This window comes from Sus scrofa, chromosome 10 (genome assembly GCF_054392235.1).
Source record: "Sus scrofa isolate SSC_HxYL_T2T_F1_AM1 chromosome 10, Sscrofa_HxYL_maternal_Yorkshire_Landrace_v2.0, whole genome shotgun sequence".
Taxonomy (NCBI): Eukaryota; Metazoa; Chordata; class Mammalia; order Artiodactyla; family Suidae; genus Sus; species Sus scrofa.
The window spans coordinates 63,064-89,274 of NC_139392.1; the positions used below are offsets into that span (position 1 = coordinate 63,064).

Here is a 26,211-nt window from a genome sequence, read left to right on the forward strand (position 1 = left end):
GAATACTTCCTAACTCATTATATGAGGTTAACAGAAACAGGAAACCAAACCCAAAGGGAAAATAACAGATCAGTTTATCTTATGAAAATAAATGCAAAAATCCTAAGTAGAATATTAGCAAGTAAAACTCAGCATATAAAAAGCATAATTCACCACAATCATGTGGGATTTATAACAGGCATACTCATGACTTAACATGCAAAAAGAAGCAGTGGAATTCTAGGGGGAGAAAAAGGCAATAATCATATGACTGTTTCAGAAGACATCGCTAAAATTTAATACTCACTGAAGGTTTTTAAACTTGTTGCAAAATAGAAATAGGTAGTATCTATATCTTTAATGTAATTTTTAAATAGTATTTATAACATCATTCTCTTTTTTTTCCTTTTTTTTTTTCTTTTTAGGGCTACACTCTCGGCATATGGAGTTTCCCAGGCTAGGGGTCGAATTGGAGTTGCAGCTGCCAGCCTACACCACAGCCACAACAACACAGGATCCGAGCCACGTCTGCAACTTACACCACAGCTCACAGCAATGCCAGATCCTTGACTCACTGAGTGAGGCCAGGGGTCAAACCCTCAACCTCATGGTTCCTAGTCAGATTCATTTCTGTGAGCCACGACAGGAACTCCTATAACACAATTCTTCAAGATGAATTACCAAAAGCTTTACTTATGAGATGGAGACACAAAGATACCCACCACTTCTTCTCAGCATTGTACAGAAGTCCAAGACATGAGAGGAAATAAAGTGAGAAAAATGAAAGATATAAACACAAAGTAATATTCTTTTTATTTAAAATATGCTATTTTATGTCTCCTGCAAAGCTTGCTAGATAGAAAACTTCCATTAGGATCCCTCGCCAACAAGGTGTTAACTTGCTTTATCTTTGCAGCTGAGAATGCTCGTTCTCATCTCTGCTCCCCACTGACCCCATGTTTTCTCGAGCAGCATGGATAACACTGAATGGTCGCTATTAACCTGGTTACCCACACCACGTGGCTTATCCATCCTAACAGCCACTCCTAACCCAGTACCTGACGTTTGGTTTGTGCTTAAAAAGTACTCTTTAGGGAGTTCCCATCGTGGCGCAGTGGTTAACAAATCCGACTAGGAACCACGAGGTTGCAGGTTCCATCCCTGGTCTTGCTCAGTGGGTTAAGGATCCAGCATTGCCTGAGCTGTGGTGTAGGTTGCAGACGCGGCTCGGATCCCGCGTTGCTGTGGCCATGGTGTAGGCCGGCAGCTACAGCTCTGATTAGACCCCTAGCCTGGGAACTTCCATATGCCGTGGGAAGAGACCCTAGAAAAGGCAAAAAGACAAAAAAAAAAAAAAGTACTCTTTAGAATGGGTTGGACTCTAGTTAACTTATGAGGAAAGACAGAAATCAGTCATTTAAACAGGCACACTAATAAAATAACATAAATGCAAAAATTAATTTTGAATTTGTGTTTTAGCAACTCAAAGAAAAGAGAAAGGGAAAATGTGATTTTCTTTTATACATAGGGACATACTTAGCAGTACATACCCAAACACAGTGGCGGGGGGGTCCACACTCCCTCTAGACAATGGGACTTCCTAGACCCTTGCAGGAAATGGTGATCGAAACACCTGTATTCCACCGAGGAGCCATTTTCATAGGCGCCTGCTGCTGGACTCACAGTAACTCCATTTTTAATAAGTGGGGGAGTTGCACACATTCTTCTAGATTCTGCAAAAATAATTGTTAGAGTCTCCAGTGAATTGCTACTATAGGTATATGTTACATATTGCTACAGAAATAAAACAAGGTATTCCATGTAAAAGAATTTTTGAGACAACTCTCAAGTAATTTTTAACTATCAAGAGCACTTCTGCAATAACTTTCATATAAAATTTATGATTGCCATTAGAATCTCATGATATTAAATCCACATTTAAAACAAGCAAAGTATTAACATTCATGATTTTATTTTTCTCTTTTCGACTAGCCAAAAGTGAAAGTGTATAAGATCTGTCTTTTTGTTTTTTCCTTTCTTTTTTTCTTTTTATGGCCACACCTGCAACATATGGAAGTTCCTAGGCTAGGGATCAAATCTGAGCTGCAGTTGTGACCTATGCCACAGTCATGGCAATGCCAGATCCTTAACCCACCAAGTGAGGCCAGGGATCAAACTGGCATCCTCACAGACACTATGTCGAGTTCTCAACCTGCTGAGCCACAAGGGGAACTCCGACCCCATCTTGCAGCCATGTGTTCTGTTTGATTCTCTTCCTTTTTTTCTCATTAAAAATGAGAGTCCTATATCCAAAGAATATACACAATCTCTCACTCTAGGTCAAGCTCTCTTCTGAGACAGCGCTCCCCGCACACTGTGAGGAGGGCGAGGTCTTACACGGTTTTTGATTGCCTACGAGGGGGTGATATGTCCTCTGATGGGCTGGTGATAGTTAAAAAATCTCAGGATTGCTCCCATGTATAGCCCCGACTTACGGAATGAGAAGCTGTCAGCACAGTCCTCCTAGTTAAGTGTATGTACTGATTAGCAATGAACGGATCTGCTCATTCCCAGTCTTGCAGATTAGATGATGCAGGTGGTGGGTTGCTTAGGGTCTTATACTTGAACCCAAGTGGTGATATTGATCACCTGAGAGATCGTCAGAAAGCAATATTACCTTTTCTAATACATAAAGGATATTTCACTTCTCCTCTGTTGCACTGCACGGACAGTTCTGAGAGCGGGGATGATGGAGACAAGTCATATCCTTGTTTGCATACAAAATCAATTAAGTCCCCATGTAAGATCTTTCCTTCATAATTCCACTTCATCTCTAGGTTATTTCTGCTCAAGTGATCCACGTCAACACTACACGGCTCTGAAAAACAAGGGCTCTTAGGCAAGTGATGTATTTTTAGTAAAAAATTGGGATAGGCCTCAAAATCCCTATTTTATTTTTAACATCATTCTTAAAGCTCTTCACACGTACATAAAAGTATGCACTTTATTACTATCGAACGCTTTTATGGATTTCATAGTATCTTCATTATATCATAAAGGAAAACCACTTAATTGAAGCATTAAAAATATTGCTTAGAGCCATCAACCCCTTAGGTTAACTGATTTCCTTCCTAGGAAATGAAAATGTTGAAACAGAAAATGTATTCATTGTGTAATATTTGTGCGGCACTTACCACTCCATATACGTCAGAAAATAAAACAAAGATCCCTGCCCTCATGGAGTTCACCTTCTAAGTGGGAGAAAGGCACACACAATAAATGATGCATGCAGCACATGTACGGGTTTTACAGTTTGTGGCCGTCTTCATAGCACACATAATAAATGAGGTAGGAAAATGAGTAGCGGAGGGGAGGCTCTCAAAGAGCTGGCGGGGGAGGTCATGCCTCCAGGAAGGTGGTTGGGACAGCTGGACGGAAGGAACGGTGATCTCTGCACAGATGCGGACAAGGTGGAGGAGGGAACACACCGTTTTCTGAGGGCAGGGCGTTCCGCCGCCTGCGGGTGTGTGCGGAGCCGGAGACCCGAGTGGCGGAAGACCAGCAGGGGGAGGGCGAGAGATTCCGCCTGCCTGCCCGCAGGCTCCTTCACAGCCCTGCAGTTCTGCTCCAGAGCACACTGCCTTTCTGAGTCGCCCTGAGAGACTTTGAATTTCACAGGGTAAATAAGATGGACAGGGGAGCTCCCATCCTGGCTCAGGGGAAACCAGTCTGACTAGCATCCATGAGGACGCACGTTCGATCCCTGGCCTCGCTAAGTGGGTTAAGGATCCGGCATTGCTGTGGCTGTGGTGTAGGCCGGAGGCTACAGCTCCGATGAGACCACTAGCCTGGGAACCTCCATATGGCTCAGGCGCAGCCCTAGAGAAGACAAAAAGACAAAAAAACTTAACGTCAAAATTATTTATGAAAATATAAGAGCAATGAAAAAATGATAGGTGAAGATATATTTGAATTTGAATGAAAACAGCAACCTAAGAACACTTGAGGGAGAGAAACCACAAAGCAGATGTTGGAAGAGTTAGACTTAAATTTATGTGTATTAAAAACACTATAGATAAAAGGAAAAGGAAAATTTTTAAAAAGTTGCAATATACATGATCATCAAGGGGATAATATAATTTTTATAGCTAAACTCTTATGACTGGAAGAATCTCTAAACAATGAAAATTCAGTTCATTGGGAAAAAAAAAACCTGTGGCCCCACTAGAAAATTGGAAAATAACAATTGATTAATAACCAAATAAATCCAATTAGAGTAATTTTAATTGCCTAATAAAATGTGAAGATTAAAATATTCAAGTTCACAAAGATTAAGAAAACAATTCATTGATAGCATTTGTTTCTGGCAAGGTTATTGATATTTTCTGTTTTCTTCTACTTCTATATATTTATGAAATTTTTGGTAGATAATGATTGGCTTTTGTAGTTTAAAGGGGTAATAGTTTTAATTAAATGTCCTTTTTAGCTTATAGGAAGTTTTTCAGGCAATTATCTATTTGTAAAAGTCACAATACAAGACATTATTTGCAATCGTAGTGACAAGGTACATAATTTTTAAATGTGTCTCTGACAAGCATAGTTAAAAAAATGAGGCAAAACTATAGGCTTGAAATGACCAGTGAATATTGTTTCCCCAAAGTAATTTTAATTTGGGTAATTAGGGGAGACGGGTAAGACGGCAGAATAGAAAGACTGGTGCTCAACTTCTAAAAACAACAACATTCACAACTAAAAGCTGAGCATTCTTCACCCAAATGGACCGGAAACCTTAAAAAAGATACTCTACTCCAGAAGAAAAAGAGGAGGCCACATCAAGAGGTAGGAGGGGTGATTTCGTGATATAAACAACCCCATACCTCCCGGGTGGGAAGCTCCACAGACTGAAAACTAACTGGTTCACAGAGACTCACCTACAGGCATGAGAGTTCTGAGCCCCCCATCAAACCCTCACCTGCGGGGATCTGGCACTGGGAGAAAGAGCCCCTGGAGCATCTGGCATTGAAGGCCAGTGGGGCTTGTGCGCAGGAGCTCCGCAGGACTGGGGGAAACAGACACCCCCATTCTTAAAAGGCGCACACAGACTTTCACGTGCACTGGGTCCCAGGGCAGAGCGAGGTCTCCACAGGAACCTAGGTCAAACCTGACTGCAGTTCTTGGAGGACATCCTGGGAAAACAGGGGTGAATGTGGCTTGTTGTGAGGGAGGGACACTGAAGGCAAAGCTCTCAGGAACATTCAGCAGCTGCCTTTCTCTGGAACTGGCCAGTTTGAGAAAGTCTGGCCCCACCCATCAGTGAGCACTGAGAAGCCCCAGGGCAAACAACAATGCAGGTGGGATCACAGCCCCACCCCTCAGTAAACAGGCTGCCTAAAGAGCCTCAGGCACTCAGCTGCCCCCAATCCCATCCAGAGGCCGAGCCCCACCCACCAGAGGGATTAGAATCGGCTCCTCCTACCAGGGGGCAGGCATCAGCCCCTCCCATCAGGAAGCCTACAGCAAGCCCCCCATACTGACTCCAGCCACGAGGGGGGGCAGACACCAGAAGTAAGAGAGGCTACAGCTCTATTATCTGTAAAAACGTTACCACACCAAAAACCTATAAAAATGAAAAGACAGAGAACTATAACTCAGATGAGGGAGAAAGGAAAAACCCCAGAAAATCAGCTAAGCCATGAGGAGATTCTCAGCCTCCAGGAAAAAGACTTTAGACTGTCCATGCCGAAGATGATGCAAGATATTGGAAATAAACTGGAGGCAAAGATGGATAACTTACAGGAAACACTGACCAAAGAGATACAAGATATAAAACTTAAGAAGAGATGCAAAATACAATAACTGAAATAAAAAACTCACTAGAAGCAGCTAACAGCAGAATACAGGAGGCAGAAGAACGAATAAGCGAGGTGGAGGACTGATTAGAAGAAATTACGGATGCAGAACAGAAAAGAGAAAAAAGATTGAAAAAAAATGAAGAGAGTCTCAGAGAACTCTGGGACAATGTTAACTGCACCAACATCTGTATTATAGGGGTGCCAGAAGGAGAAGAGAGAGAGAAGGGGACAGAAAAAATATTCCAAGAGATAATAGCCGAAAAGGTCCCTAACATGGGAAAGGAACCACTCACTCAAATCCAGGAAGCACAACGAGTACCATATAAAATAAACCCAAGGAGGAACACACTGAGACACATACTTAAGCAAACTGACCAAAATGAAAGACAAAGAGAAAATCTTGAAAGCAGCTAGGGAAAAGAAACAAGTAACATACAAGGGAACCCCAATAAGGTTATCGGCAGATTTTTCAGCAGAAACTCTGCAGGCCAGAAGGGAGTGACACGATATACTGATATACTTAACGTGATGAAAGGAAAAAACCTCCAACCAAGATTACCCAGCAAGGCTCTCATTCAGATTTGAAGGAGAAATCAAAACCTTCTCAGATAAGCAAAAGCTGAGAGAACTCAGCAACACTAAACCAGCCTTACAACAAATACTAAAGGAACTTCTCTAGGCCGGAAAGAAAAGACAGCAACAGGAAACAAAAATTCCACAAATGACAAGGCTCACCAGTAAAGGTATCTATACAGTAAAGATACGAAATCATCCATGCACAATTATGCCACCAAAATCAGAAATCATGAGAAGAGGTGGGTACAAATGCAGGACACTGGAGATGAACTTCCAATTAAGAGAACAACAACTTAAAACAATCTCATATACATATAGACTCTTACATCAAAACTTCAGAATAACTGCAAACCAAAAATCTACAATTGATACACAAACAAGGAATCTCTGGAGAAGAAATATATCTCATAGTAAATAAGTGCATAATCCACCATGAAGGGGGTCATTTGACATCATTCTTGGAATGCTGAAGTCTTACATCTGATTCTGATTTCCTCTCCATCAAAGAATTTATGATAATTATAATTAAACAATGCCACTGTACAATTAAATAATACAGTTCTACAATTGTATTATTAATAACCATTTCTCTCCATGGTACAATTTAAGGTCTATAATGTCTTGTTTATCACATCACCTAGAATGGTGTAATGCCTATATTGAAGAATCAATAAGATGTAACAAATTGTGAGGACATATTTATATAGTTACATTGTTTTTTAACCAATTTATGCATTTTATATTTTACTTATTTTCAGAGTGTGTATTATTTTTGTTATCCTTAAAAGTTATTCTTTTTATTATGCTATATAAAATATTTAATGGTATATAAGGCTTTCTTCCTTATACATTTTAGTTGCATAATATACATAATTTTAATATAATGCTAATTTTTAAAGAAAAATTGAAGTGTAATAGATAAAACTAAATAGTAAAGATGAAAGCCATAAAAAAATGGGATAAAGTATATAATAAATTTCCTATTTGTCTCAGCATATTTTCCATTCCACTTCTCCAATGGGAGTCACTTAATCTGTTTCTTAAGATCCACAATATAATAATCTGTGTGAATGTAATTGTGTTTAAATGTATGTATTTTATTCTGTAAAAAATAAAAATAAAATTTCAGAATAAAAAAAAAAAAGAATAGCCCACGTTAAGGGCCTGCTACATATTCATAGTCTTGGAGAACAGAGATAAAAATATGACTTTTGGAGTTCCCGTCGTGGCGCAGTGGTTAACGAATCCAACTAGGAACCATGAGGTTGCGGGTTCGATCCCTGGCCTTGCTCAGTGGGTTAAGGATCTGGCGTTGCCATGAGCTGTCCTGTAGGTTGCAGACACGGCTCGGATCCCGCGTTGCTGTGGCTCTGGCGTAGGCTGGCAGCTACAGCTCCCATTCGACCCCTAACCTGGGAACCTCCATATGCCGACGGAGTGGCCCAAGAAATGGCAAAAAGACAAAAAGACAAAAAAAAAAGACTTGAAATTTTGATTTGTGATCATTTCTGATTCCGTATGTACTCATTAAATGCCAGTGAATACAAAATAATAATAATAATTTGGGTGATTATTTAGAGAATTGCCTCAATTCTCAACTTGAAAATATTAATGTTAATTATACTCTTCCTTAATCCAAAATATATTTACAATGACTACAAGCATGTTTTTATTTGCTCAACAAGATAAAACATAATTGACCCTTCAGCTGAGGAAGCAGCAGCAAAGAAAGCTATTAACATGCTCTACCGAAAAAAGAATTGGATTAATTATTCTTCTGGGAGTTCCCATCAGTGGCTCAGTGGTAACCAACCCGACTAGTATCCATGAAGATGTGAGTTTGATCCCTGGTCTCGCTCAGGATTAGGGATCTGGCACTGCCATGAGCTGTGGTGTAGGTCACAGACACGGCTGAGGTTGGTGCTCCTGTGGCTATGGTGTAGGCTGGCAGCTGTGTGAGAGGACTCCGAGTCTGGGAACTTCCATGTGATTCAGGTACGGCCTTAAAAGGACCAAAAAAAAATTCTGTTCAAATGACATTTAGAGGACAGTAAGAGAGATGTTGAGGATTATAAACCACAAGGGGAAATTTCAGTTAGGAGGAAGACAGCACAAATGTGATCAGTCACAGACTGTGATTATACCTAATGCCTCCGCAACACATACTTAAAAATGGTAGTTTTGTTGTTATTTTACAACTTTAAAAAAAAGGGGGGGTAAGAATTAGTATGGTCCTAAACCCTAAGACAGTCGGGATTTTTTGCTCATAGAGCTGATAAGGGAAAACACTTGGAAAAAAAGATGTAAAGAAAATCATTTTTCCATGCTATAAAAACACCCAAGAATACAACCATAAGGGTAAACCAAATTTGGTGTCCCACCATAGCAGAATAAGTTCCAGGGATCTAATGCACAGGGCGGTGACTAGCGTTAGCAGTATTATTGTACTGCTTTATTATTGTACACCTTTCAAAGTTGCCCAAGGAGTGGGTTTTAATGAAAGCCCAGAAAATTATGTGAGGTTAAGGATATGTAAACTTATCTTGTTGTGGTAATACTTTCACAATAAATTTGTGAATCAAAGCATCACAACTACTCCTCAAACTTATGCAGTGTTTTTTTTTTTTTTTGTCTTTTTTTTTTTTTTTTTTTTTTTAAGGGCCGCACCCCCAATACATGGAGGTTCCCAGGCTGGGGGTCGAATCGGAGCTGTAGCTGCCAGCCTACGCCACAGCCACAGCAATGCCAGATCTGAGCTGCGTCTGTGACCTACACCACAGCTCACTGCAATGCCAGATCCTTAACCTATTGAGCGAGGCCAGGGATCAAACCCACGTCCTCATGGATGCTAGTCGGGTTTGTTTCCCCTGAGCCACGATAGGAACTCCAAAACTCACACAATGTTCTGTCAATTGTGTGTACATCAAGCTGGGAAAAATGGATTTCCCGTCGTGGCGCAGTGGTTAACAAATCCGACTAGGAACCACGAGGTTTCAGGTTCAATCCCTGGCCTTGCTCAGTGGGTTAACGATCCGGCGTTGCCGTGAGCTGTGGTGTAGGTTGCAGACGCGGCTCGGATCCCTCATTGCTGTGGCTGTGGCGTAGGCCGGCGGCTACAGCTCCGATTCAACCCCTAGCCTGGGAACCTCCATATGCCGCGGGAGCAGCCCAAAGAAATAGCAAAAAGACAAAAAAAGACAAAAAAAAAAAAAAAAAAAAAAAAGCTGGGGAAAAAAAATTTTTAAAAATTTTTAAATTCAATGTGTTCTCTTACCTAAGCAAACAGGTGGGGTCGACCATTTCCCTTGTTCACAATGAGATATTTTTGCTCCTTTTAATAAGTAATACTCATTGCATCTATATTCCACCGAGGATCCCGCTGTGTAGTTTGCCAATAATCCACCAATAACAGCCCCATTTATTATATCAGGTGGAGGATTACAATTCTCAGTATTTTCTAAGAAAAGAGGTTATTTTAAAATTAATATGAACTTATAGCAACATAATGATACAATACAATGATCCATACAATAGCACTTTAATATTTGTACTATGTAATTCAGACAATTGATTTCTAAATTCACCAGAAATAAGAGAAACATTATTCTGCTCAAGTACTGCTAACATTTACTAAGCAAAGCTAAACAGCAATTGTTTTTCTGAAGAGTGTGCCTATCTTCATTCTTCTTATGAAGGAACCATGCTCTAGATAGTCTTAAAATGTATAGAAAAGTAAACAGTGTTCTTTGACCTAAAGCGTATGGTCCATTCTCAAACTGTCTGTTTATCACCATCCATCTCGATCTTTTCTCCTTTCTCATCCCTCTTCTTCTCAGATCTCAATCAGCCCATGGCTGGAAATTTCCATTTTTCTGTCTTCAGAGTCCTTCTCTTACTCTGCTAATTTCTCTAGCGTCCTTACTAGCTTTTCTCTTCTCCAACAGAGGTCCTTGGTAGACACATCTGTGGAGATCTCTGCAGGACTTGATCAAAAAAGAGGAGGATGAAAGGAGGGTTGGCACCCAAGAATGGTAACGTAGCCTGGCTGTGCCCTTCAGCAAAAAAAAAAAAAAAGATGAGGTATGTGGCTCAGGAGGGTGTAGGGCTCAGAATGGCCAGAAGCAAAAGTGCCGTAAGTAGGACACTCAAAATTAGTTTTCCCAATTCTCTACTGGGTTAAATCCTACAGAGAGCTCCACATGCTCAGGAAAAATAGCATAGTTAGGTGTGGTTCAAACTCTTCTAAGCACTGTTGAGATATGTGGAATGAATAAAGAGAGTGGAAATTTTTACATGGCGGGCATAGCTCTGGAGGTGAAATGCAGTACACATACCGACACACGCAGGAGGGAGGGTCCACTTTCCACGTGTGCATATTATTTCTCCTGGTCCACGGAGATGATAGCCACTTTCACACGTGTATGTCACTTTATCCCCACTGTAATAAAGCTTAGAGCGTGGGTTTGCTGTACCATTCTCAACAAAGGGTGGCTCCTTGCAGGCTGTCCTCTCATTTTCTTCTGAAAAGGGACAATTTAAAGAGAAGAGACCATTTAGCTCCACATGCAGATTTCATCTGAGGGAAAGCTTATGTGAGGTGCTGCTAACCGACGCATTGGGGAGGCTCTGTCCATTTTCCATTCTCACAGCGTATCTCTTCCGATCCCCGTATCCCAAAGTTAAGTCCGCATTCAATTCGAACCGTTTCTCCATGACGGTAAGCGATGGAGTATGTTTGAACTCTGGAATTCAGAGGCAGAGGTGGAGGAGGACATCGGTTTCTTCTTCCTTACGGAAAAATATCCATATATTGAGTCATGTCATTACAAGAGATAATAGTTAAGATTTCATGACTTGTGGTTGCCAAGGGGGAGAGGGAGTGGGGATGGACTGGGAGTTTGGGACTGGTAGATGCAAACTACTACATTGAGAATGGATAAGCAATGAGGTCCTGCTGTATAGCCCAGGGAACAATATCCAGTCCCTTCTGATAGAGCATGATGGCAGATAATATGAGAAAAAGAATGTATATATATGTATGATTGGGTCACTTTGCTGTACAGCAGAAATTGACAGAATATTGTAAATAGACTATAATCAAAAATTTTAAAAAGGATTTCATGAGCACATTCTTTGTGCCAAGGACCCTAAGAAGTATGGGAGATGGACTGGGGTCACCCCTGGGTCCCCACATCCTGACGCAAACTTCCTGGAGTCACGGCCCTCCCCAAGAGCAGGAACTGGGACTTGTTTCTCAGCAACAAACACAGCAAAGATGATGGGTGCATACGAGTATGTTTAAACACAGCAGAGAGAATGGATATATGTGATTTCTCATAAGGGCTGATACAATGCAACATCGTAAGGCCATTCTTGCTGAGACTCTCCCTGCTGGTTTTGAAGAGAAGCAAGCTGTATCTTTGTGAGCTTCCAAGTGGGGAGGCCTAGGGGTTGGGGGAGCACAGGGCTTCCTCCAGGGGGGCAGCCAGGAAGAGACTGAGGCTCCAGCTCCAGCAACCACAGTGAGCTGGAAAGCAGATTCTTCCCAGTCCAGCCTCAGATGACACTGCTGTCCCACTGGGAACCTTAACCACTGCTCTGTGAGACAGGCATCCAGAGCCAGTTTAGCTACGCCCAGAGTCCTGACCCCCTCCCCCCAAAATATGAAAGAACACAGTTTGTCATTTTAGGCTGCTAAGTCTGTGCCAATAGACAACTAAAAGGTCCAGCCTTTTGCATTCATTATCTCCTTTACTCTTTATGGAACTTTGCTAAGTGAGGATTATTACACCCCTTTATTATAGGTCAAGAGATTAAAACTTGAGAAGTAAGTAAATTATTAGTAAGTGGTGGATCTGTTCCTGAACCCATGTCTCCCTGAATTAAAATCTCCTGTTCTTAACGATTCCAACCTCTTTGGGTTGGAATCCAACCTCTTTGGGTTTTTTTTTTTGGCTTCACCGCAGCATGTGCAAGTTCCTAGGCCAAGGATTGAACCTGTGCCCTTGTTGCTGCCTGCGCCAGAGCTGGGCAGTATAGGATCCTTAACCTGCTGCACCACAAGGGAATTTCCAGTTGCTAACTATTTTAAAATACTGACTCTATTAACTTCCCATGGCTGCCATGACAAGTTACCACATGCAGTGGCTTAAAACAGCACTGATTTATGCTCTTACAGTTCTGGAAGCCAAAGTCAAGAAGCGGTTTCATGGGGCTGGAAATCAAGGTGTCAGGAGAGCTGCATTCCTTCTGGAGGCTTTAGGAGAGAAGCAGCTTCTCTGCCTCTGCCAGCTCCTGGGGGCGCTGCCTGCCTCCTGGGCTTGTGACCCCCTCCTCTTTCACTGCGACCTTGACTTCCATTGTCACATCTCATACTTGACCTTCTATAGTCTTCCTCTTCCTCTCTCTTAGAATTGCAATGCTTATGATCACATTTAGGGCCCATGTGGATACTCCCAGCCATCACTCCTACCCCCCCGAGTCTTAACTTCATCGCATCTGCAGAACCCTTTGTCCATATAAGGTAACATTCACTGGCTCCAGGGGTTAGGGTCTGGTTATCTCTTGGGGGGCTGGGCAGGTGTTGGGGATCAGGGAAGCATTATTCAGACTTGTACCACCAATGACTATTTATTAGAAAAAAATAACAGGAATGTTGGCATCTGACTAATTGCTGGGGCGGGGGGGGGGTGGATTTGTAGTGTGGAAGAGATGATAAGTAGGGTCTGCCATTTACTTTTGAAATAATATGCGGAATTCCTGTCATGGCTCAGTGGTTAACAAATCCGACTAGGAACCATGAGGTTGCGGATTCGATCCCTGGCCTTGCTCAGTGGGTTAAGGATCCAGCGTTGCCGTGAGCTGTGCTGTAGGTCGGATCCTGCGTTGCTGTGGCTCTGGTGTAGGCCAGCAGCTACAGCTCCGATTCGACCCCTAGCCTGGGGGCCTCCATATGCCATGGGAGGGGCCCAAGAAATGGCAAAAAGACCAAAAAAAAAAAACTGCAACAGGCAATTTGCTAACCCTCTTTCTCTACAAGGCTGTTAGACCAAGGCTGTTGAGCACCACTGGAAAATTTAAAAAAGAATGTTTTAAATGAAAAAAAAATTAAAGTCATTGTTCACTAAAAAATTAAGTGCATTCAGAGAGTGACGGCAGTTCCGGGTAATCCCGCGGTACACCCCTGGTCACCCCTCCTTTATTCCTCCCAGTAACTGTTTCAAATCTTAAGCACTCTCTTCAAAGTGCTTCTTCACCTTCCTACCTTTCTCCTGCCTGTTAAAAGTGATGCTATGGAGTTCCCATCCTGGCTCAGTGGTTAATGCACCTGACTAGTATCCATGAGGACGCAAGTTCAATCCCTGGCCTCGCTCAGTGGCTAAGGATCCGGCATTGATGTGAGCTGTTGTGTAGGTCACAGACGCAGCTTGGATCCCATGTTGCTATGGCTGTGGTGTAGGCCAGAGACTGTAGCTCCGATTGGACCCCTAGCCTGGGAACCTCCATATGCGGTGGGCGTGGCCTTAAAAAGACCAAAAAAAAAAAAAAAAAAAAAAAAAGACGCTATTTTCCATATCACAGAGGAAATAGAGGCTATCAAGCCCTTTGCCTCTCCCATCCTTCTCAATCCTCAAGCTCCTATTTATCTTTTAAACCTGGCTCAATCATTAGCCGTTACTTCTGTAAATGCCGCCCAAGCTCATATCAATCAGAACCTCTCCTGTTTGTTCAAATGCTCTATACCTGACTCTAGTAACCGTCTGTCACGTTGTATCACTCTTGTAGATCTTTTTCTTCTGTTAGACCAGGGCCACCCTCACGAACAATTGTAGGTGTGATTACCTGACTTCTGAACTGACTTCTGGCAGTTAATCACACCACCTGCTTGAACACACCCACAGATAGAAACGGAACCATAAACATTCCACTTTAGGGCAGCTCTTACTAGATGACTTCGGGTTTTATTTTCATCCTGTGTAACGTTCTCCTCCTTTTTCTGCTCTTTACCGCACTATTTTTTTTTTTTTTTTTTTTGTCTTTTTAGGGCTGCACCCGCGGCATATGGGATTTCCCAGGCGAGGGGTCGAGTTGCAGCTACAGTTGCTGTCCTACACCAAGCCACGGCAACACTGGATCCGAACCGAGTCTGCAATCTACACCACGGCTCAGGCAATGCCAGATCCTTAACCCACTGAGCAAGGCCAGGGATCAAACCTAAATCCTCATGGATAACTAGTCAGATTCATTTCCCATTTCCGCTGAGCCACCAAGGGAACTCCCCTACTTCACTGTTTTGAAATCAGTATTTTCACATCAGGAAATATGTAGCCAAATAAGATAATACCTTCACAAAGATGCCACACTGGGAAAATTAGATCTAACAATTTCCAACAAGAAAAGTTTTTTTTTATTATAACAAGAAATTGAAAATTTATGAGATTAAAAAATGTTTAAGGGCTATAGCCACTCTGTAAACTAATACAACACTTGAGATTTCTTCCGATTAAATGTATTCAAGGTTGTTGAAAATAAAAGACTTAAAAGACAATATTGGAGTTCCTGTTGTGGCTCAGTGGAAGCAAACCTGACTAGCATCCAAGAGCACCCAGGTTTGATCCCTGGCCTTGCTCAATGGGTTAAGGACCTGGCTTTGCTGTGAGCAGTGGTGTAGGTTGCAGACTCTGCTCAGATCCCTCGTTGCTGTTGTTGTGGCGTAGACCAGCAGCTACAACTACAATTCACCCCTAGCCTGGGAATCTCCATATGCCATGGCCGCAATCCAAAAAAAAAGGACAATATTTATTTTTAAAATAGCACTCAGGGAAAGACTCTGATGTTACCAGAGACATTTTTTTTTCATAGAAATTAAAGCTGATTAAGGCACAACATTTTATTTATGTGAGTATGAAATTTTAAAATTTACCTTCACAGACCGGAGATTCTGGGTACCAACCAAAGTTATAGCACTGAATTAAGTCAGCTCCACTGAGATGATAATTTTTATGACAGAAAAACTGAACTACATCTCCTTCTTCATAGGTTTGCTTTACAGGATGAAAATAGCCATTTTCTATTAACCTTAAAGAAGAGCATTTTAATTCTAAAAAGGAAAGAACAAATAAAAATACAAAGAAATGTTACTTTTCCTGCTAGGCAAAGTTCACCTACTACTTACATGCCATACATGAACTGGAAATCAGCAAATCTGACATATTTCATTATTCATGGTAAAAGCTTGTCAATGTATATACTTATTAAATACTATTAAGCTTATTTTAATTATCTGAACTAAATGGATTTTTTTTCCTTTTTGAGAGCTTGACATGATGAATGCCTATTGTCCACATCATTAAAAGTGGAAAAAAGTATGAAAAAAGGAATTAGCATGACAGCTTATACCCACTTCTGTTTGAGAGGGAGATTATTTTGGGGGGGGGGTGCTGCACTCACAACATGTGGAAGTTCCCAGACTAGGGGTCAAAACGGAGCTACAGCTGCCAGTTTACAACACAGTCACAGCCACAGCAACTCAGGATCTGAGCTGTGTCTGCGACTTACACCACAGTTCACGGCAACGATGGATAATTAATCCACTGACCGAGGCCAGGAATCGAACCGAATCCTGATGGATTCTAGTTGGGTTCATTAACTGCTGAGCCACAACGGGAACTTCCAAGAAGGAGTTTTCGGAATGAAAGTAGTTGTCCTCAAAGGGAGAACCTACTGGCACATCGTGGGGTGAGGGCCCATCCGTATGGGTGACACTCCACTTCCTCCGTCCTCTTCCCAGAAGCTGTGTGGTACCCAGGGGCACATTCGTACCGCACTTTGTCTTTCACTTTGAACGTTTTCTGGGTTGTGGAATAACTTCCATGATGTAATTCAGGGGCTAAGCAGGTTTCTAAAAATAAATAAAGGTCATTTCTTTCATGAACTTCATCACTAAAACTAGAATATTTTAAAAGAAATCTCAAAAGGTATTGTCACTGAATCTTAATAATACATGATGGAATCAACTCTTGGCGAGATTAAAGAATAGTTTGCCCTTGCCTATCTATTCCATTTTTTAATGCACTTTATGTCCTAACATCACTGGTCTTCTGTCCTTAAAATTCTAGAATAGTGCATGTGGCCAAAGGCCACAATTCAACAGAAGGCTTGTGCAGTAGCATTTTTTGATAATGTCTTATTTGTGGATTTGCATAATTTACACAATTAACAACACTCTAACAAAGTGTATATGTATTTATCTATTACCGGGTTATTTAAAAATATATCTGATAAAATAATGTGCACTATGATGAATTCTTCTCCAATGAAGGAAATAATTTATACATGTTCTGACCAAAGGTTTATTTAGGTTCCTTCCTTTTGTTCCACTCCAATTCTTTGTTTCCTGTAGAAAGTAGGAACTGCTGGAGTAGGTGTGTCAGGGACTTGGGAATCCTTGGATTAAGGAAGCACGTAGCATTAGAGAGAAAGAATGTAATAACTTCCTACATTGGGCGATAGAATAAAACTACGGTCATATTTAAATAAAAATGCTTACCCAAATAAGAAAGCACTGACCTCACAAGCCCTTATCTGCAGCTTTGGGAGATGATTCTTTTTAGAGCTGCATCAGCAGCATATGGAACTTCCCAGGGTAGGGGTGGAATCGGAGCTGCTGCTGCCAGCCTCCACCACAGCCACAGCAATGCCAGATCCCAGCCTCATCTTCGACCTACATCACAGCTCACGGCTATGCGGATCCTTAACCCACTGAGTGAGGCCAGGGATTGAACCTGCATCCTCATGGATACTAGTTGGGTTCGTTACTGCTGAGCTGCAATGGGCACTCCTAGGAGATGATGCTTAAACACGTACCATGTTCCTTCCTACAGGTAGGCTGAGAAGACCATCCACCAGCAAGGCACTGAACCACTTCTTCATCCTGCCCTGCAGTGGTTTTGTATCCGGACGAGCAACCATAATGCATGTTCTCTTGAATTTTGTAAAATAATTTTGTATCCAGGATATAACCATTTCTCAAGTCAGGCTTAGGGCATTTTTCTAGGGAAAAAAATATTTTTTACTAAATTGATGAATTAAGTTTGCACTTTACTAAGTCATAAAAATAACAATGCAAAAGTTTTCATTGTTTTCTTGGAATTGGAAGGAGAGAAAAAGTGTTCGCTCTGTCATTTCTTAATTTAATTTTGGAACTATCCTGCATGTTCTGCATCAAATTTCTTTGAATGTTGATTCAACTGGACACCAAAATTCTTTTTTTTTTTTAAGGGCTGCACCCTTGGCATATGGAGGTTCCCAGGCTAGGGGTTGAATCTGAACTGTAGCCACTGGCCTACACCACAGCAAAAGCAACTCGGGATCCGAGCTGCGTCTGCAACCTACACCACAGCCCACGGCAATGCCAGATCCTTAACCCGCTGAGCAAGGCCAGTGATTGAACCCGAGTCCTCATAGATACTAGTCAGATTGGTTTCTGCTGAGCTACGAGGGAACTCCAACACCAAAATTCTTTATATGTGCTAACTTCAGTTCTCACAATCATTCCCACCACTACCTCATCTACTTGAGAATGTATCTCCAGAGCGCTTCTCTAATGAGTTGTTATTCATGAAGAGCAGAAGGAAGTTCTTTCAGATTGACTTCCTAATATTTTTGGGTCCACTGAGTTTGCTAATTTGTAACATCATGTAACAAAAACACATTTACATACTTTGTGAATTGTTATATAATTGTGCAGACATCTTAGATCCTTTTTTCCAGCATTTAATTGCCTCCCTGCAAGGTCATATCCCAGAGTCTGTCCATGTTGACCATGACTGAGTCATGGACATGCTCCTAAAGATTTTCCAGTTCACAGATCAAAGTTTTAGTAAATACTTAGAAGAGTGATGTGTTGGATAGTACATTTACGTTAGCATTGTATAGAATTCAATCATTTTTTCTTTTTATGGTTGCACCCGTAACATATGGAAGTTCCCAGGCCAGTGTTTGAATCAGAACTGCAGCTGCTGGCCTGTGCCACAACAACACCGGATCTGAGTTGTACCTGTGACCAATGCGGCAGCTTGCAGCAACACTGGATCCTTAACCCACTGAGCAGTGCCACCTCCTCACAGACACTGGGTCTGGTTCTTCACCTGCTGACTCACAACGGGAACTCCTCTTACCATAAGTTTGAACTCCAAATTCAGAAAAAAAAACATATTTTGCAATGGATATTATGAGAAGTTGTCATACAAAACAGGGATGAGTCTTTCAAATGAAAAAACACTAGAGTAACCATCTCATTTCTGCTAAGGCCAGTGTCAAGCAGTTTTCTGGCTCCTGCACAATTATTTGTGTAAGTTTCATACCTTAAAGTAACCCAATCATGTCTCCATTCTGTGCAATGCGATAATAACAATTTCAATAGTTATCCTTATTCTCGTCATAGGGCATAATTATGGAGACATAAGAAAGCTAATATTTTGATGAAAGACATGATTTATAGAATTTCAGAATATGCTTTCATTTGTCAACAAGACAGTAGGCCAGTCATTTGGTTCTTACCAACAAAAGTTTTAGACACCTGCCATACTTTAGGAGACCCTATTTTTACAAGCTAATCTATTTTCATATTATCACATCGTGCTGACCCCTTTGCAGACTTACTGAAGCATCGTGGGTCTGGGGACCAGCCAGCTGCTGTACATGTGGTCCGTGCCTCTTGCTTCCCAGTTTCAGTTGTATAACCAGCCAAGCAGGAAAATAATAAATTTTGGTTTAGGCCCATTGGAAAATAATAACTTTCAAAAGTATAGTAGTATTGAGCAATCCTTCCATTTTCCACAGTAGGAAAACCACAGGGTTTCTCTGAAATGAGTAAATGTCAAATGAAAAACAAAAATACACTTAACACCATACAATTTATGATCAAGGGACATTTACAAATTCAGTGTTGGCAGATACTTTAACTAATCCTTATTTCTGTTACCTAAAATTTTCAGGTACTGAGATGGGATTAAGACGGCGGAATAGAAAGACTGGTGCTCAACTTCTAAAAACAACATCATTCACAACTAAAAGCTGAGCATTCTTCACCCAAATGGACCGGAAACCTTAAAAAAGATACTCTACTCCAGGAGTTCCCGTCGTGGCGCAGTGGTTAACGAATCCGACTAGGAACCATGAGGTTGCGGGTTCGGTCCCTGCCCTTGCTCAGTGGGTTAACGATCCGGCGTTGCCGTGAGCTGTGGTGTAGGTTGCAGACGCGGCTCGGATCCCTCATTGCTGTGGCTCTGGCATAGGCCGGGGGCTACAGCTCCGATTCAACCCCTAGCCTGGGAACCTCCATATGCCCCGCAGGAGTGGCCCAAGAAATAGCAACAACAACAACAACAACAAAAAAGATACTCTACTCCAGAAGAAAAAGAGGAGGCCACATCAAGAGGTAGGAGGGGTGATTTCGTGATATAAACAACCCCATACCTCCCGGGTGGGAAGCTCCACAGACTGAAAACTAACTGGTTCACAGAGACTCACCTACAGGCATGAGAGTTCTGAGCCCCCCATCAAACCCTCACCTGCGGGGATCTGGCACTGGGAGAAAGAGCCCCTGGAGCATCTGGCATTGAAGGCCAGTGGGGCTTGTGCGCAGGAGCTCCGCAGGACTGGGGGAAACAGACACCCCCATTCTTAAAAGGCGCACACAGACTTTCACGTGCACTGGGTCCCAGGGCAGAGCGAGGTCTCCACAGGAACCTAGGTCAAACCTGACTGCAGTTCTTGGAGGACATCCTGGGAAAACAGGGGTGAATGTGGCTTGTTGTGAGGGAGGGACACTGAAGGCAAAGCTCTCAGGAACATTCAGCAGCTGCCTTTCTCTGGAACTGGCCAGTTTGAGAAGCCCCAGGGCAAACAACAACCCAACCCAGGTGGGATCACAGCCCCACCCCTCAGTAAACAGGCTGCCTAAAGAGCCTCAGGCACTCAGCTGCCCCCAATCCCATCCAGAGGCCGAGCCCCACCCACCAGAGGGATTAGAATCGGCTCCTCCTACCAGGGGGCAGGCATCAGCCCCTCCCATCAGGAAGCCTACAGCAAGCCCCCCATACTGACTCCAGCCACGAGGGGGGCAGACACCAGAAGTAAGAGAGGCTACAATCCTATTAGCTGGAACAAGGTCACCACGCCAAAAATCAATAAAAATAAAGTTTTAAGGTACTGTAACAATTTTCCATCAGAATTAATCTGCTAGCAACCCCAACACCCAACAGTCTGGATCAATCTGGGCAACCTGCTTCCTCACAGAAGCTTTCCCTGACTTTGTCAAACAGCACCATCTAATAGAAACGTAACATAAGCTATGCATGTAATTTTAAAATTTCTAACAGCCACATTAATAAAAGGAACAGTTGAAGCTAATTATTTTGTCTTTTTTTTTTTTTTTTTTTAACGGTTGCACCCCATGGCATTTGAAGGTTCCCAGGCCAGGGGTCAAATGCAAGATGTAGCTGCTGGCCTGTGCCACAGCTGCAGTCACAGCGACTCGACATCTGAACAGCATCTGCAACCTACACCACAGCTCACACTAATGCTGGATCCTTAACCCACCGAGCAAGGCCAGGGATCTAACCTGCGTCCTCATAGACACTAGTCAGGTTTGTTAACCACTGAGCCACAGCAGGAACTCCAGAATTTTATTTTAATAATACTTTAAACTTGACCCAATATATTAAAGGTATTTTACATTCTTTTTTCCCCACCAAGTCTGAACTCCAGTGTGCATTTACACTCATACTCCATCCCAATTTGGACTAGCCACATGGGACTAACGGCCACTGCATAGGACAGGACAGTTCTAGAACAGATGAGGTTCTTCAGATAAGCAGTTTCAAATTTTGAAATGAATGCCTTTTGATTTTTTATGTTTTTCAAGAAAAAGACAGACAACCAATTAAATGAATGAAAGACTTGAGGGAGAACTTTACATTTAAATGGTCAGAGATCTAATAAAAAAAACCTCAGCCTTATTAGTCATCAGGGAAATGTGTATCCATGGGAATGACCAACCTGGAAGAGACCGGCTACTCAGTAGCTGGGGAAGATGTGGAGAAGAGGGAGCTCTTAGCCCACCCCAAGTAGGGGTGTAAACTGGCACAATTTCTCAAGAGAACAGTTTGGTAGTTTGTTGGTTGTTTCTTTTTGTTTTTAAGGGCTGCACCCACAGCATATGGATGTTCCCAGGCCAGGGATTAAGTCCCAGCTGCAGCTTCAACCTGCTCTGCAGCTGTGGCAATGCTGGATCCTTTACCTCACAGTCCAGGTGCTGGGGATCAAACCTTCCTCTGCAGTGGCCCCAGCTGCGGCAGTCGGATTCTTAACCCACTGCACCACGCTGGGACTCCTTGGGCAGTTTTTATCAAAGCAGAATATGCACAAACCACATGAAAACACACCTGTGCACCCAGACATGTAGCAGAGTGTTCCTGGCAGCTCTCTTCCTGTGGTACCAAATGGAAGCTACCAAATGCCCGTGGATGGCGGAAGAGACAGGCGCACATCAGACCTTACACACAATAAATGTTGTGCAGCAGCTGGAGAGTACCGGATGCTGGTGCTGAATCTCATGGGCTTCACATGCCCTCCGCTGACCTCAGAGGCCAGGGCCAGAATCCAGGCCAAACCCAACGGACTGGACAGTCTGGAGGCCGCAGGCAGTCCAATCAGGGGAGGGTCGCCTGTTCCTCAGGGCGGACCGGCGCCCCGCCTCAGGCACAGGAGGTGGGAGGAGGCCCTGACCCCCGGGATCAGCCCCGCGGGCGCTGCTGCCCGGTGATCTGCGCAGCCTTCATCTGTTGCGGCCGCTCCTTTTCCGCTGTCGCGGGGTGAGGATGAAGAGGATGCGGCAGGGAGGCGGGAGATGAAGAGGAGGACGCCGCGGGGAAGCCGATGGCCCAGGCCGTCCCACAGCTCTGCTGGGGCTCTTGCCCTCCTTCTGGGAACGTGTTCCAGCTCCGGGGAAGAGGGGCAGCCTCCCCCGTGCGCTCTGGGGAGGTGGGGCTAGACAGAGCTGGCTCCTGTGCGGGGAGCCTCCGTAGCTGTGGCGCCACAGCGCATCCCTGCGGAAGCCTCTTCCGCCCACCGCGTGCGCCTCATCCTGGCTGCCAGGCGATCCGCGGTCAAAGTCAGGACGGCTGCTTAGTCCCTTAGAAGGGAACGTTTAGGAGGCTCCTGGGTGCTGCTAATTAATAGTTCTTTTTTTTTTTTTTTAATCTGAGTGCCTAAAGTTCATAAACATTTGTAGAAGGGTATCTTCTGATTTTTGCATTTTTCTGTTTACATTAATCTCCAAAGAAAGCATTTATTTAAAAAAAAAAAATCTGTCCTTATGATGGGGACCTTACAACCGCAAAAGCAATTAAAAGAAACCTTTGAGCAGTCCCTAGGGGTTGTGTCGGGAGGAAGCAGGCCTGCAGAAGACCTGGGCAGATGGGTTACTCTGCTTTCAATACCTGGGGATCATTTCTACTCTGTTGCTACCATGAGACAGAAAATAAAAGCAGTGTCAGCCCAGAAGTGGGCAAGGCATCGTAAGTAAAATAAACTTTCCAGAGTCTGATGGGGGTCAGGACAGACAGATAAAAACTGTGCAGAAGAGGCCCCAACCCCTAAGAATTTTCAACCATTTTCCCAGGTCAATACAACCAGGAATTTACATGAATACTTTTTAGAACTAGCAGAAACTATATGCAAAAGTGGGCAAATTTGATTATATCAAATTGAAGACTTCTTTCCATGAAAAGTGTTGTTGGCAAAGCACACACATCACATTTTGGAAGAAGGAATTTGCAACATCCAAAACTAAGAGGTTAAAATGTATAGTTGGAAAAGAGCTTCTACAAATCAGCTATTTAAAAGGCAGAAAGCAGAGGAAAATGCTAATCTGATATAAATCAGGAAATCAAGAAAAGAAATTGAGCCAGTAGTCCCCATGGGGGTGTGTATGGTAGACCAGAGAAATTGTCATAGAGAGATAAAGTGACTACATGACAGCATTCATTTCAGAGTTATTTATGGTTAGGAAGAAATTAGCAGTAACTATTTGTCCATCCTTAGCAGAGTGGATAAGTAAATACATGAAACACTACCTAGCACTTAAAAGCAACAAATTGGATTCAGCAACAGGGAAATATGTTTAAACAACAGCAAGTACAATAAAACGATAAGGAGATAAAAATCTATGGCGAGTCTTCATTTATGTGAATGTAAAACACACAAAACCAACCATATGGTCCAGCAATCTCACTCCATGTCAACCATATGATTCAGCAATCTCACATACATATGGACAAAACTATAATTCAGAAAGATACATGTTCATAACAGCACTATTTATGTCAATTGACAGATGAATGGATTAAGAAGGTATGGTAATATATACAATGGAATACTACTCGGCCATAAAAAAGAATGAAATAATACCATCTGCAACAACATGGATGCAACTAGAGATTCTCATACTAAGTGAAGTAAGTCAGAAAGAGAAGGATGAATACCATACGATATCACTTAAATGTGGAATCTAAAATATGGCACAAATGAACTTATCTACCAAACAGAAACAGACTCACAGACATGGAGAACGGAATTGTGGTTGCCAAGGGGGAGAGGTGAGAGAGTGGGATAGACTGGGAGTTTGGGGTTAATAGATGCAAATTATTACACTTAGAATAGATAAACAGCAAAGTCCCATTGTATAGCACAGGGAACTATATCCAATCACCCGGGATAGACTATGATGGAAGATAATATATATTAAAAATAATGTATATTATGTATGACTGTGTTACTTTGCTGTGCAGCAGAAATGGGCACAACGCTGTAAATTAACTATCTGTTAATAAAATAATTTTAAAAAGGTGTATTGGCATCTTAGGAATTAAAAAACCCATGGAAACAGACATATTTTCCAAAGACATTTGCATATTTAAGGATATATCAAACACATTATAGCAGGTCCCCACTTGGTTCAAGGGGAAATGGAATTCAGGGCCAAGAACAAGGAGGAAAAATGTATAAATTAAACAAAAGTGACACCTTTGATAGGCCAGTAATGGTCATATGAAATGAAAAGTGCAGTTAACACACTCTTGCCCTTAAGTTTCCAGGCATGGGTGCAGGGAGCATGGAAATAAGAGGTCATGGCCTGTCTTCAGGGAACTGACATGTCATTGTTCTGTGAAAGATTATAACCTCATAATAATTAGAAAAGTATCTAGAATATTGTAATGTTTTCACGGTATAAATCGTAGACAGTTATACCAGCTGTTTCTTTCCCGTTTAGATAGAAAAATAAAACAAAAGGAAACTATCACACAAAAATTATCCTGCTGCAGAATTAAATGTCTCAAATAAGATAACTTCTATTAATTTCACTTTCATAACTTTAAATGCAGAGCCTCTTTTGGTAGAAAATCTGTAGCAAGCTATTCAAATAACAGCAATTATATATAATCTGTAGGATGTTTTACTTCAACAAATTCCCTAGGATATTTTAAAAGAGCCTTATGGCGGTGTTTCCAACTTTGTAGGAAAACTCTTGCTGACAGTTAAGGACCTGCCTGGTTTCTTTCCCCAGCTGTCTGCCTCACTCACACTCACCTCAAACACTAGGCGGTCCGGATATAGGTGTCTCTGACAGTTAGGGAGTCCACAGGTATGGTGTCTGGACAGTCCTGGTTTACCTGTGGTCCTACTTGAGTATTAACAAGACTCTCTTTCTCTCTCAGAAGCGCCCTGGTTTACATTATCATATTGTCCCACTGATGACTTCAACCAAAAAATAAATTAGGGTAAAAATCAAGGTGTCAGGGGTCAAAAAAATCCTGCTGAGGTTTTTATGGTTATTGCTTTTTCAAACTTCCCACATTAAGCTCTCCCTTTCAGAACAGAGAATTAAAATTGTACAAGCTGCGCAGTGTTAGCAATAGATTCTAGTCTGAAATTAGAATCAAGGTTAACATACAACATTCACGTGGTGGTACTTAGCCTGTTAGCCTGAAAATCCTTTAGAGTATTTAGATTCTGGCCTAGTCTCCTATGGCCTCAAAACTAAAGGTGCAAAGGGTTTTTTTGTTTTTGTTTTTGTTTTTTGTTTCTTGTTTTGTTTTGTTTTTTGTCTTGTTTTGGTTTTCTAAGCTATGTTACCCTAGGAATAGTTTAGTAGTTTTCCCCAAAGGAAAAGATCTGTCTAAATATTATAACAAAATATATTTAAAAGTATTTGTAATAGTCTAACAAATTATAAGTATCCCTTTAATAAAATTGGTACATAAAAATGAAAGACCATATTAAACGCTCAAGAGAAATTAGTGTTAGAATTTTCTTTTATAGTTTTTATGGAATAAGGAATATTAAAAGTTAACTTTACCTTCTGCATAGAGTTGTCCTGAGATGATTAATATGATAATAAAAGCCAAGTGTTCCGACCTCATCTCCAATGGTGTATTTAATAAAGGTTTTAACCATTCTAAAGCACCAGGGACACCTCATTAAGTACACACTACTTCTGAAAAAAAAGTTAATTATTTACAACAGCTGTCTAAGTCCCTTTGCAACAAGGCTTATATTTCATTTAAAATCATTTCGAATAATACTAAAAATACACGACTATGTTAGTTGACAATACTTTTCATGCCACGGTCCAACAAGAACATGGTCACCAATAAGAGAAATAACAGTAGCAGCATAAATAATTAACTGGGGCTGCATCAAAACAGGTTAAAAGTTCACCTTTAATTCCCTATTGTAA

At 42.0% G+C, this 26,211-nt stretch overlaps 1 protein-coding gene across 5 annotated transcripts in view; it reads right to left on the reverse strand.

Annotated features, from left to right (window-relative positions):
- The window catches only part of F13B (coagulation factor XIII B chain), a 33,501-nt gene extending 7,570 nt beyond the window's left edge, over window positions 1-25,931 (reverse strand). For 3 of the 5 annotated variants that reach the window (XM_021081851.2, XM_003361614.5, XM_084980689.1), the window contains exons 1-10: window positions 25,831-25,931; window positions 19,071-19,271; window positions 17,274-17,459; window positions 16,132-16,308; window positions 15,331-15,507; window positions 11,016-11,195; window positions 10,742-10,927; window positions 9,682-9,864; window positions 2,657-2,857; window positions 1,530-1,712 (exon numbers count right to left, since the gene is read on the reverse strand). In XM_021081851.2, coding sequence (XP_020937510.1) covers window positions 1,530-1,712; window positions 2,657-2,857; window positions 9,682-9,864; window positions 10,742-10,927; window positions 11,016-11,195; window positions 15,331-15,507; window positions 16,132-16,308; window positions 17,274-17,459; window positions 19,071-19,271; window positions 25,831-25,894 — 1,738 coding nt within the window. In that variant the 5' untranslated portion in view covers window positions 25,895-25,931. The remainder of the gene's footprint in view (window positions 1-1,529; window positions 1,713-2,656; window positions 2,858-9,681; window positions 9,865-10,741; window positions 10,928-11,015; window positions 11,196-15,330; window positions 15,508-16,131; window positions 16,309-17,273; window positions 17,460-19,070; window positions 19,272-25,830) is intronic. The other 2 variants (XM_021081853.2, XM_084980690.1) reach the window with 1 other exon arrangement.
- Window positions 25,932-26,211: the final 280 nt, after the last annotated feature.